This window comes from Xyrauchen texanus, chromosome 49 (genome assembly GCF_025860055.1).
Source record: "Xyrauchen texanus isolate HMW12.3.18 chromosome 49, RBS_HiC_50CHRs, whole genome shotgun sequence".
In the NCBI taxonomy this organism is placed as follows: Eukaryota; Metazoa; Chordata; class Actinopteri; order Cypriniformes; family Catostomidae; genus Xyrauchen; species Xyrauchen texanus.
Window position 1 is genome coordinate 3,571,425 of NC_068324.1, and position 14,179 is coordinate 3,585,603.

At 39.0% G+C, this 14,179-nt stretch overlaps 2 protein-coding genes across 2 annotated transcripts in view; both read left to right on the top strand.

Annotated features, from left to right (window-relative positions):
- The first annotated feature begins 1,940 nt into the window (after positions 1-1,940).
- Positions 1,941-11,107, top strand: LOC127640625 (patatin-like phospholipase domain-containing protein 2). The gene is made up of 9 exons (XM_052123289.1): positions 1,941-2,358; positions 2,710-2,942; positions 3,797-3,862; positions 6,230-6,442; positions 7,152-7,212; positions 7,827-8,012; positions 9,025-9,157; positions 9,490-9,612; positions 9,910-11,107. The coding sequence occupies exons 1-9, from the start codon at positions 2,172-2,174 to the stop codon at positions 10,139-10,141; spliced, it is 1,434 nt and encodes a 477-aa protein (XP_051979249.1). The 5' UTR covers positions 1,941-2,171; the 3' UTR covers positions 10,142-11,107.
- A 1,066-nt stretch (positions 11,108-12,173) lies between these two features.
- The window catches only part of LOC127640622 (protein phosphatase 1 regulatory subunit 12A-like), a 37,594-nt gene continuing 35,588 nt past the window's right edge, over positions 12,174-14,179 (top strand). Inside the window, exon 1 of the mRNA XM_052123281.1 lies at positions 12,174-12,485. Within this exon, the coding sequence (XP_051979241.1) occupies positions 12,210-12,485 (276 nt within the window). The 5' untranslated portion in view covers positions 12,174-12,209. The remainder of the gene's footprint in view (positions 12,486-14,179) is intronic.

Consider the following 14,179-nt stretch of genomic DNA (forward strand, 5'->3'; position numbering starts at 1 on the left):
CATCTAAGCATCTGAAGAATTTGGGAATATATCTGGCAAAAACAGATAAAGTAAAGCCAGTTGTTTTCAGGTTCTATTTATTCATGTGGAGGACAGTTATGCATCATATATAGGTGAAAGATGAGGTAAGGAGACATAATATTAAAATATTGTTTCCGTAAAACATTGAATGGCTTTAACCATTAATAGAGAGACTAAACTTTAAACAATGAATTTGTCTCATTGCAGGACTGTTTAAATTGAACAATTGAAGGCAAAAAAGGTGATTAAAAATACTAATAGTAATGTAAACTTGAAACATTCATTTTATTTTGAACAAAAATGTTAATAAGCATGTTACATATCTCCTAACCACATAGCACATACAACAACAATATTATATAAGTATATTGTATTGTATTTATATTGTCTTACATTGTCACATTCTACATTTATTTTTAATAGAAAAAGACCATTTTCATTCAAGTTGAAGTAAAATGAATGTATGCATGAAAAATAAACTATTTATTTCACTGACATTTGTTTGTTCCAATCTTCAATCAGTGTGTAAATGTATTATTTATTTATTTATCAAGTAACTAAGTTAAGTAACTAAATGTCTATAAAGTTTTAATGTGGAATTGTGGTGATTTCACCAATAAGATCGGATGAACAAATTAGTTTTGTTGTTAATTTGTAAAGTCAGCCCAATAAACTTTAAACTCTCTATATTCCAAATCTATTTTTAATCTAAGAACACTGTACTCACACATGTGGAGGAGAACACAACTTTACTTATATAAATTTGAAAAACATTGCTGCATGTTATTATGTCCTCTTAAATGTCCCCTGGGAGGACATACTTTTGCTGTGTCCTTTGGGAGGATCCCTGGTAAGAAATGTTGTAAAACACTGTACAAAGGTGGAAAACACCATTCAGGATGTCACACTTTTTCAACTGCTGTTTACTAAAACTGATTGGAGAAGAATTCCCTTTTATGAATTAGGAAATTGTTTCTGGTATAAAAAACAAATCTTTCACCATGTATCTGTATTTAAATACAAATAAATTCAAATGAACATTTAAATAATGCTTAGATAGATAGATAGATAGATAGATAGATAGATAGATAGATAGATAGATAGATAGATAGATAGATAGATAGATAGATAGATCAATGAATGGATGGATGGTAGAATGACAGACAGACAGACAGACAGACAGACAGACAGACAGATAGATAGATAGATAGATAGATAGATAGATAGATAGATAGATAGATAGATAGATAGATAGATAGATAGATAGATAGATCAATGAATGGATGGATGGTAGAATGACAGACAGACAGACAGACAGACAGACAGACAGACAGACAGATAGATAGATAGATAGATAGATAGATAGATAGATAGATAGATAGATAGATAGATAGATAGATAGATAGATAGATAGATAGATCAATGAATGGATGGATGGTAGAATGACAGACAGACAGACAGACAGACAGACAGACAGATAGATAGATAGATAGATAGATAGATAGATAGATAGATAGATAGATAGATAGATAGATAGATAGATAGATAGATAGATAGATAGATAGATCAATGAATGTATGGATGGTAGAATGACAGACAGACAGACAGACAGACAGACAGACAGACAGATAGATAGATAGATAGATAGATAGATAGATAGATAGATAGATAGATAGATAGATAGATAGATAGATAGATAGATAGATAGTGTAATAATGCAAATAGAAAAATGTTATTCAATCCAACAAAACAGCTGATATGGGCGCGTGACAGCTCAACGCATTCGTGAAAACATTTGAAATGACAGCCAAGAGTGAAGGGTCTGCAATCGCAGCGTCTCATTGGCCAATACATCCACAACCACGCCCATTTATCAATACGCCCCTCCCTAATGATGTTTGTGCTGGAGGAGTGAGCGGTGACAAGCACGTCGAAACAAACGCACCGGGTTCACTTAACGCAACGTTATTTAACACGCAAACCGATGGAACAGAAGCTCAGATCGGATTAAGACGGCTTGTGTCCGTCTGGATGTCCGTCAGTTTCGCAAAGCGTTGGTGAACAGCTCGCTTTACAGTCATTTATGGATCTTTTACGGTGTCAAACGCTTGAAAACTTTGAACGAAGGTAACTTCATCTAATCGTTCAGTATGTTCCCTCTCGACTCTTCGTGGAATATTTCTTTCGCCGGATGTGGCTTTCTGGGTATCTATCACATTGGAGTGGCCAGCTGTCTGCAACAACAAGCGCCGTTTCTGGTGGAGAATGCGCGTCACATTTACGGCGCGTCCGCGGGCGCGCTCACGGCCTCTGCGCTGGTCAGCGGGGCATGCCTGGGTAAACTAAAGATTTAGAAATGTTTTTGCTATTTAACAAAATGCACCACTTTTTAAGTAGTAGTCACTAACACAATATACCATGGTATTATTTGAAGTACTCGGAGCATGAGAGTGTCATATGAATATGGGTTTGTTTAGGTCCAGGGTGCATGTCAAAGTAGTGTACCATGGTATTACCATGTGTTTTTAAACCCTTCTATTGTCTTAGGGTCATTTTTGACCCGGGACAGGTAAAGACATTTTTAAACAAGGTACCATGAACACTTCTAATGCACCGTGATGTAATACGCACCTGTTGCTTATTGTCTGTGTTTATTCATTGACTGCTCTCAATCTGGTCCTGTGACAGGAGAGGCTGGGGCGAACGTCATTGCTGTGGCTAAAGAAGCCCAAAAGCGTTTCCTGGGGCCCATGCACCCCTCCTTCAACCTCATCAAGATTGTGAGGACCACGATGCGCCGCACAATGCCACACGATGCCCACAGTAGGGCGACCGGCCGCCTGGGCATCTCTCTCACCCGAGTCACGGATGGAGAAAACGTGCTGGTGTCACACTTTAGCAGCAATGAAGAACTAGTGCAAGTGTGTACTCGCATACAAACATACACACGTCCTAACCCTCGACCTTAGCCATCCATCCATCCATCCACTCATCCACCCATCCACCCATCCACCCACCCATCCACCCACCCATCCATCCACCCACCCATCCATCCACCCATCCACCCACCCATCCACCCACCCACCCACCCATCCATCCATCCATCCATCCATCCATCCATCCATCCACCCACCCACCCACCCACCCATCCACCCACCCATCCATCCATCCATCCATCCATCCATCCATCCATCCATCCACCCACCCATACATCCATCCACCCATTCACCCATTCATCCATCCACCCATCCATCCACCCATCCATCCATCCACCCATCCATCCATCCATCCAATATATATATTTGTTTTTTTTTTACAGTATGTATGCATTGTTTTTACAATTGAAAACATCTCAGAATGTTCCCAAAAGAAGGTTTTGTCAGATTTAGCTCCCTTTTGTGGACAAATTTGTCTACAGCTTAGTAGTATTCACACATATACAGTATAGTACAGTCTTGCACCAGATTGTCTCATTAGCACATTCTTAAAGCTGTAAACACATAATAATAAATGTAGTAGTCACCAGGTGGCGGTTTAGTGACGGACCTTGATATTCTCCTAATAACCAAATGTAAACAATTACGAATTCAAGACATTTACAATAAATCCACACAGCTCAGATCACATGACATTTGAGTTTCATATCCAAACCCTTTGTGTGTTGTTTTGCTAACTATTTCTCTGTGTGTGTGTGTGTGTGTGTGTGTGTGTGTGTGTGTGTGTGTGTGTGTGTGTGTGTGTGTGTGTGTGTGTGTGTGTGTGTCATAAAACACAGGCATGTATATGCAGTCTGTACATTCCTGTGTACTGCGGCCTGATACCTCCGACCCTGCAAGGAGTGGTGAGTAAACAATCCGCTGCATAAAAAGCCACCATTAGGGGCCTGGATAGCTCAGCGAGTGTTGACGCTGACTACCACACCTGGAGTCGCGAGTTTGAATCCAGGGTGTGCTGAGTTGTGACCAAATTGGCCCGGTTGCTAGGGTGGGTTGAGTCACATGGGGTAACCTCCTCGTGGTCACTATAATGTGGTTCTTGCTCTCGGTGGGGCGTGTGGTAAGTTGTGCGTGGATGCCGCGTAGAAAAGCGTGAAGCCTCCACACGTACTACGTCTCCGCGGTAACACGCTCAACAAGTCACATGATAAGATGCGCGGATTGACGGTCTCAGACGCGGAGGCGACTGAGATTCGTTCTCCTCCACCCGGATTGAGGCGAGTCACTACACCACCACGAGGACTTAGAGCGCATTGGGAATTGGGCATTCCACATGGGGAGAAAAGGGGAGAAAAAAAAGCTCATTTATTTGAATATGAGTTGGTATGTAAATGCTTGCCTACAATGTATTTCTTGATTTTAACAGAATTTAGGAATATGGTTGAGTTGAGTTCTGTTGGTTTACGTTTATTAAAGTCTCCATTTAATGTTGCTAAATTGCTGTAAAACCTTGCTTGAGTTTTATCTGACTGATCTGTCTTTTTTTCATTTGTATTCAGATCTTGTGCCAAGAGAAGTATTTTATTTCATGTAAAAACAGCGAGTGAAGGGATTGTTTACATTCTTTCTTTCTATTCTTCATTTTCTCACTAATCCGTTTTGGGACCTTTGCCAATTTCTTGACCTTTGCTCTTACTCTCCTGCTTTTCCTTGAATTGTTTAACTGTTTGAGTGTCTTTTAACAGTGCTTTAGTTTTGGTTTTTATGTTTTGTTTAACTTCGTGTTCATTTTACTTATGAAAACATGTCCAGGTTACATTTAACCCTGATTTTACGTTTGAATAAAAAAATGAAGCCTTTTTTCAATATGAAGATTTTTCATGACAATTAAGCACATTTCCCTCCAAATTTCTGTTTACAGTCATGGATCCAGAGTTTGTTTGTATTTCTTTTTATTCTCAGGGATGGTTAAGGTTATTAATGAGGGTTAGATTCTCATTAATGTAATACGCATTTATATTTAATAATAAATCCATCTGATTGAACTGTGTAATTTTTAGCTACATTTATTTTATTTTATTTTGTTAATGATTTCTCAATTCACGTTGATGGAATTTTGTTATGAAATTGAAATGCGTAAATCTTAAATATAGGCTGAAATCAGACACAAGGATTTTTTTAATTAGCATAAATGACTGTAAATAATTAATTGATTACCTTTAATTAAATAAAATCAGCATAAATTGTGTCGTACAAATATTTTGCATTGCATGTTTGTTTTGTTTTTTGCATTACAGGAATGGGAATTGGATGGGAAATGTGCCGAACTGTCATAAAAATAAAATCATAATGCAAAGAAATCTTAATGGCACTAAATCTAGACTTCATTTCCTTTGAGCAAAAATTTTAATGTCTTTTTTTATTTCTTTTTTTCATTAAAAATATTAATACTTTCCTCTCCACTTGTTACCACACAGCCACACCAAATAATCTGTCTAAAATATTACAAATGGCTCACTTAATGGAAGCATTTCAAGAAAAGGAGACAGAAACTGTTTTTTGTGTTTGTTTGTTTGTTTGTAATTAAACCACAGCTCTACTCTTAGTCATTGAAAGATCAAAGGTGAAGCTGATCTGTGATCAGTTCTTCTTAAACCAGTGAGCACGTGTTCACAATCTGTGATTGTTTGACTGGCACGTGGCTTGGCATGTCATCAAACTGGCGATGCCTGCCACTCCCTCTGAGTCGTGTGCCAGTGGATGAGTCTGTGTGTGTGTTGGCAGACCTGTGTTTGCTTGTGCATGGGTGTGTTGCACCAATATGGCAAGACTGCCGGTGCTCAGAACTGCACTAAAACATCACGTGTCCACCCGACTATTTGGCATTATCTGAATGTTGTGATGTACACCATTTTATTTTTCTCTTAATTTCAGGTTTGTGTGCTTTAATGGCATGACATAAACTTTGCATTCATATTTCAGACGTAAAATAAAATAAGCTATAAATGATCAATTGTAATATATAATTATAGTACAAATTGAGTGAAATAAAATGAAAAATAAATAAATAAATATAAAGTATAAAAAGTTAAATAATCAGGGCAATGGAATAAAAATGTTTAATATATTTAGCTGAGTAAACTAAGCAACTAGCCATCAACAAATGTAGCAAACAGGAATAAAATAAGCAAGTAACATGAATTCAATACTGTGATTAGATCATTGAGGATAAACTTTAGATTAAAGATAAATAATCTTTTTCTCTTTTTCAGCGGTATGTGGATGGTGGTATCAGTGATAATTTGCCTCAATATGAACTGAAAAACACCATCACAGTGTCTCCATTCTCTGGAGAAAGTGACATCTGCCCACGTGACATCAGCTCCACAAACCTGCACGAGCTGAGGTTCACAAACTTATCCATTCAATTCACACTCGCCAACCTCTACAGAGTCTCTAGAGCACTGTTCCCACCTGATCCACTGGTAACACACACACACACACACACTCACACACACACACAAACTCACACTCACACACGCAAACACACAAACACTTTCACACACACACACTCACCAACTCACACACACTCACAAACACACACTCACCAACTCACACACACTCACAAACACACACTCACAAACACACACAAACACACACACACACTCACAAACTCACACTCACCAACTCACACACACTCACAAACACACACACACACACTCACAAACTCACACGCACACTCACACGCACACTTACACACTCACACACACACACACACTCACACACTCACACACACACACACACACAAACACACACTCACACACCTACACAAACACACGCACACTTACACACACACACACAAACACACACACACACATTCTCTCTCTCACAGACACACACACAAACATACACTCTCACTCACACACAAACACACACTCATTCACAGACACACACACACACACACACACACTCACTCACTCACTCACAGACACACACAATCACAGACACACACACGCTCACTCATTCACTCACACACACACACACACACACACACACAGCTCTGGTTTTCTATTAACACTTTCTCTCTGCTGAATTTTCCCTGTAGAAATGTGCTTTAAAAATACACACAGACTGTCACAGAATTACAGTCACCTCTCAGTGTGACACAGTGTCAGTGTTTTATCTCTTCCTCAGGTGATGAAGAACATGTGCAAGCAGGGATACAGAGATGCTTTACACTTCCTGAAGAAAAATGGTGAGTCAGAGCAACAAATACATAAATACATTTCTTCCTTGTGTACGTGTTTTTTACCTCCAGTTTCAGTTATCAGACGTGTTCCCCAGTAAAGAAAACTGGTCTATCAGGCATTTCTTTATTGATGGTTTGTGTGAAAAAGTCATAGGAATGATGTCATTAACTCTTAAAAGTCATGATATTCTGTAAATTTGACTGGTTATGCTCTGCTCTAATTTATTTTATTTAATCAGTCTGAATGATTCATTAGCAAATTAGTCTGAATCAAAATTATATATATATATAAAAACAAACATTCTGTAATGACAGGCCACTGGAAAAATCATGGAAATTCATTGGTCAAAATGTGCGGGAACCCTGATAATTGTATATCAACATTTCAACAAACCAGAACGGTTCATTTACTCCTGAAATGGGCAGATATATTACTCTTATCATGGCCAGTTAATGGAATAGAATTTATTATCTGCTCACAGCTGTGTTGGTGCAGATTCTTTTTATCACCGGTTTATTGACAAATGGCTGGACAGATGGAAAGAGCTTCACTGGTGTTAGAGAGAACTCTAGTGGCCATCACTGGCATTGCAACCAACCTGATCGTGTGTATGTTCCAGGTATGTTACAGTTTCAAGGTCCGCACCGAATGCTGGGCATGGCAAATGGGGCAGCAGTGGGAAACTCGGATAATGAGGATGATGAAGGTCCTGATGAAGAGTCTCAGAACAGAGAAACAGAGAACAACAATCACTCCAGCATCGAGGAACACATTCTTGAACATCTGCCTCCTCGATTACATGAAGGTACTGACAGATTTTTAATGTTAACCACTTTATTATTATTATATTATAATCTATCTATCTGTCTGTCTGTCTGTCTATCACTCCATCCATCCATCGTTCACTCTGTCTATCACTCCATCCATCCATCCTTCCGTCAATCTATTTTTCTATCTATCTTTCATTCCATCCATCCATTGTTCAGTTTGTCTAACACTCCATCCATCCATCAATCCATCAATCTATTGTTCTATCAATCTCTCGTTCCATCCATCCTTCCATCATCCATCCATCAATCTATTGTTCTATCTATCTCTCGTTCCATCCATCCTTTCATCCATCCATCAATCAATGTATTGTTCTATCTATCTCTTGTTCCATCCATCCTTCCATCCATCCGTCTATTTTTCTATCTATCTCTCTTTCCATCCATCCTTCCATCATCCATCCATCCATCAATGTATTGTTCTATCTATCTATCGTTCCATCTATCTCTCTTTCCTTCCATCATCCATCCTCAATGTATTGTTCTATCTATCGTTCCATCTATCTCTCTTTCCATCCATCCATCCTTCCATCATCCATCCATCAATGTATTGTTCCATCTATCTATTGTTCCATCTATCTCGTTCCATCCTTCCATCTATCAGTCAATTGATCTATCTATCTATCTATCTATCTATCTATCTATCTATCTATCGATCTATCTATCGTTCTATCTATCGTTCTATCGTTCTATCTATCGTTCTATCGTTCTATCGTTCTATCGTTCTATCTATCGTTCTATCTATCTATCGTTCTATCTATCGTTCTATCTATCTATCGTTCTATCGTTCTATCTATCGTTCTATCTATCTATCGTTCTATCGTTCTATCTATCCTTCCATCCATCAATCTATTGTTCCATATATCCATCTATTGTACTATCTGTCTGTTTGTATCTGTCTGTCTGTCTACATCCATCCATCAATCCATTCATCCATCCATCTCTCTGTCTATCTGTGCTCTATGTTAAATGTATTTGGTCTTTTTTAAGCGCTTGTGGAGGCCTGTCGGGAGAGGCGGAGTCTGTTTCAGTCCATAAGCAACCTGCTACCAGTCAGGATGGCGTCTGCCGTACTGTTACCGTACACACTTCCTCTGGAGTCAGCTGTGTCTCTCAGTATCAGGTGAACACTTCAGTATGTATTTTGAGATGGATGAGTTAGAGTGGATAGTGATGGAAAAGCAGTCATCAAGTCTCCAGCATACATTGGAACTCCTTCAATAATGTTTAAAGGTGCTTGAGAGGATGACCAAAGTGCACAGCCAGAATCTAGACAAAGACGCTCAAATATAAGATTCATATAATTCAATGTGTGTTATTTAATAGTTTTGATGACGTTACTATTATTGAAAATGTGGAAACAGTTATAATAAAGAATGAGTAGGGGTGTATCCATAATTTTAATTGGTAGTGTATAAATGTTCTTGTTATACCAATATGTTCTCTGTGTGTCAGACTGTTAGACTGGTTGCCAGATATTCAGGAGGATGTGGGCTGGATGAAGGAACAGACTGTCAAACTGCTGCAGAGCGTATTAACTCACGCCGGGAGGAGTGTGTCACAGCAGGTGTCCGCACGGTGAGACACTGTATAGTCTATATTTCTATACATCTACACTATTACTAGTGCCCGCACCGCTTCATAGTTTTAAACTTTATTACAATTTGTTCTGTTTGCCTATTATCTTATTTTATTTACTTATTTTATTGTTGAAATATAAAATTTTTATCTAAAAGAAATATATTTTATTGTTGTTCCATTGTCAACAAGTACTATTGTTGCTGTGTTGTTGCACGTTTAACAAATCAGCTTTGACTCGACATTCTCAAAACACCCAAAAAATTCCTTTTGTCATCTTTTCATTCTCTCTCTCAGCTTTTCCTATCAGCTAGAATTGAAACATTCCCAGTCCGTCCCGGCCAGCTTCAGTGCGGTCCGCCTGCTGCCGGTTTGGGTCAGCGGGGGTAGCTCATCGGTCCTGGATGCCATGCTGCGATTGGACCAGTACCAGCGCCAACTCCTGCCAGGATTGTTCCGTGTCAATCTGGACTTTCGAGGGTCTTTCACCACTACACACCAAGACGCAGATGAGGGTCTTAGCATGTGACCTCTTGGACCCCAAACACCAGCCTGCCCCCTTAACAACTGGGTCTACTGGAGGACCAACATTTATGCAACTTTTAATCAGTGAGGATGTTCTGACCTAAGGCAATCATGACTTCTTTGAGATTGTCAAATATTGTTTTGTGATAAAGGGATAGCTCACCCAAAATATGGACCTTTATCTCACCCACGCATCATACCACTCCCTAAAAAAGTAATATAGATTATTTGTATGCTGCCTTTATGTGCTTTTTGGAGCTTCAAAGTTCTGATCACCATTCACTTGCATTGTATGGACCTACAGAGCTGAGATATTATTCTTAAAATCTTAATTTGTGTTCAGTAGAAGAAAGAAAGTCAAACACATCTGGGGTGGAATTTTCATTTTTGGGTGAACTATCCCTTTAAGACTATTGGAAAGAAATGTCCTGTTTCTCAGAATGTCATTGAATGTATCTTATATGCCCTTGTCAATGTATTTATGTTTTGAACACCAGTGTGCACCTCATCACTGTTTCACACCTGGATAAGAATGTGAAAGTAATATAAACTCAGGACTGAACGGATGCCAGACAAACTTAATGTTACTGGACTTGAAAACAAACAATATGAAATATGCCGTACCAATGCTGCTACTGTATTGAACTGACTTTTCGTTTCTTTGTAAATGCAACATCTTGTTTTTATTTTCCAACTTCTATTTTTTTTTTTAATGGTTGCCAGACACCGATTAAGGTTAGTCCCAGACTGAGCTAATCTGATAATCCATTGTAATTGCTTCATAATCTGATGCTTTGGTTTTTTGTGAGACCATCCTCCTAATCTACAGTACTGTCATTTCTGCTGTTTTCAAGTCATCAGTAAGTAGTCAGATTTTAAAATTAGTTAACATACCTAAAGCCTTTAAATTTTTTTTAGATATATATATATATATATATTGACTTTGTTTAGGTTGTGAAGAGATCTTAAAAATAAAGGTTATTTGTTGTTATCAAAATGCATACAGGGTTTTCTAAAGATTATAGGATTTAAAAAGGTTTCCCTGTGGAACCTGTATTTTTAATAGGGTTTTATTTTTCCTCCGTTTGGCCATATATTTTCCATTACTTTACGAAAAGTGTCTAAGAAATGTTTGCAAACTCCTGACTTTTACATGGCTGCTTTTATAGGAAAGTAATAGCTTGTGTTTACATGTAGCCTACCACTATTGCTAATGCCTTGCAAATGTTTGCGTTTTATTCTGTGGCAAACTATACAAATCGTTTTATAATTTATGGAGAGAGAGAGAGAGAGAGAGAGAAAATTGGCACTTTCCACTGCGCCGCCGTCAAACAACATTTTTTTATTTTTTTTAAACTTTAATAACAACAATTGCAACAAAAACAGTATATAAAAAACAACAACAATATTAATACAAAATATTACAAGTAAATAAAATAAATTAACAACAAAATAAAAGAACAACATACAAGTTCAAGTGCGTGGCATTATCGCGTCATCCTGACGCTGAGCTCCTATTGGCTGATGAGTTCTCGGTTGAATTCACCGTCCGCTCAGTGAGTGTTCTTCTCATCGCGTCCGGCAGGGGGCGCGATTCGTTCCGCCTCCTCTCACCGATTTGATGTGGCATCGAGAGATTCGAATCTTTTTAGTAAATCGGTTCATTCAGACGATTCATTTCAACAACTTGTTCAAAGACCCGATTCAAAGTTATTTTTAGTAGCCTATAAGTCAAGTGTTCCCAGAAAAGATTTTTGTGGTAAATGGTTGCTAATCTAATCGCTATGTTTTCGATTAGGCGAGATCGCGTCCAACGATCTAATATTGTCAACAACATAATTAGAAATACTGATCCCACTGATAGATAATATTAGTCTAGTGATAATTCAAGATAGTATTGTTAATCGCTCCACAGTTTTATCTCTAATCTAGTCCTCACTTACAGTTGAGTGATTCACGAATCGGTTCGACTGAGTCATTACAATGATTCAGTTCAAAAGAACGACTCGTTTGCGAATTGAACATCACTTCTCTGACAAACAAACACTCCCGGGAGAGACCGAGGGAGGAAGATGGCGGCGACTGACCGTTCCCGGTCCGAAGCTGCGAAACAGCGGCGGCAGGATCAGCTGCAGCGCTGGCAGGGCTCGGAGACGGACCGGACCGGGTCGGAGACGAGGAGCCAGTCTTCCGCTCCCGGAAACCGACGGGCCCGAGTGTGCTTTGCCCAGGGCGCCGTTTTCATGGCCGCCTGCTCAGCCGGAGACCAGGAGGAGGTAGCGGAGCTCCTGAGACAGGGTGCCGATATCAACCACGCCAATGTAGACGGACTGACGGCGCTGCATCAGGTATACGAATCAGGTTTGATGTGTTTACACTAAAGTTTGATCCGAGTTGGAAACTGTTGACAGTCAAACACTTTTCTCAGCGCCGTTCTGAAGCGCTACAATATATAGAACGCGTCACAATATAGAACGCGCCACAATATAGAACCCGTTTGTTAAAGTGATACATTGTAACGTACTTAAAAGTGGTGATTCGAAATTTCGAATGCGAGTTGGCGTGGTTACTTTTGTAACACCGTTTGATGCCTGAAGTCTTGATCTCATTGGCTGTCCCGAGTCTGGGTTTTCCGTTATCTAAAGCTGGATCATTTGGAATGCAAATGCATCATGTTTGACATTTTGGACATAGTTTGTAATTGTTCTACTTAAACATTACAACCTTCCATTACATATTTAGCTGATCTTAAAGTGCCATTGAAATAGCTGTGGTGTTTTGCACTAAGGCCAGTGTTTTTTTTTGTTGTTGTTTTTTTTTTTAGGTTGCCTTGCTGGCAAGGTTTTGGGTCTGGACCAGAATAGTTCTGTTCCTACTTCCTTCATTCGAAATCTGTATGTCAAGTGTCATTATTCACATGCTCTTTCTTTTGAGTTTTATTTGACATTGTGTCCATGAGGTTCTTACAGTATAGTACACTGCCTGGCCAAACTAAAAGTCACATACTCGAATATTTATTTGGACTACCTTATGAAACCGTATGAAACGACATGATATTTATTTCTGTTCGGAGTGTATTTAATTTTTGGCCATCTTGTGTTGATGATGGGAGAGTCAAACCATTCCATAAAGTCTTCTCCAGCACATCCCAAAGACTTCCAGTGGGGTTAAGGTCAGGAGTCTGTGGTGGCTTATTCATGTGTGAAAATGGTTCCTCGTGCTCCCTGAACCACTCTTTCACAATTTGAGCCCGATTAATCTTGGCATTGTCATCCTGGAATATTCCCGTGCTGTCATGGAAGAAAACCTCAGTTGATGGGATAACCTGGTCATTCAGTACATTCAGGTGGTCAGCTGACTTTTCCAGTGATTTCAGCCATCTTCTTAGTTGTTTTCTTTGCTTGATGCAGGCCAATATTTTCCACATCTTTTCCACGACCACGGGATATACGTCTTCTGACACGATTGTTTAAGAAATGAGAAGTATCAGTTAGGGTTAAAAGAATTGTTGCCAGCTGAATCATATTAAAAACTGTAATAATGATCCAATCATAGGCTCTTAAGTATCTGCTTATTTAAATCCAATCGACAACCTTTTTTTGGCCAGGCTGTGTAGCTGTGTACTTGAAGTTTAGGGAGTGTCTTGGGCCCGTTCTGTAGCTGTCATGTTTAATGTAGCCACTGCCCACTTATGACACCAACTAACCAGCATCCAGGTTGAACTGGCACAGCAAGAATTTCTTCATATCTTTTGAGCTCTTTCGATGAAAGGTTGGATTCTTATCGGCCTCTTTTGATTTGGTGTTTGTTTTGTGTTTTTCTCAGCAGTGTTTTTTTTCAGTGTTTATCTTCTGAAAACGAATCATAATATAAAGTTTAAAATGAGAGAAAAAAAAACATATTCTTCAGTTGAAAATGATTATATTTATTGTTTTCTCAAATCCACTGTAAATGTGTGAAACACACTGTGGCAGGGCGGAGGGCGGGGTCGTGATCGTACACACCTGGTCCCTTACTAGGCTAATCAAGCCTCCCGAGAGGG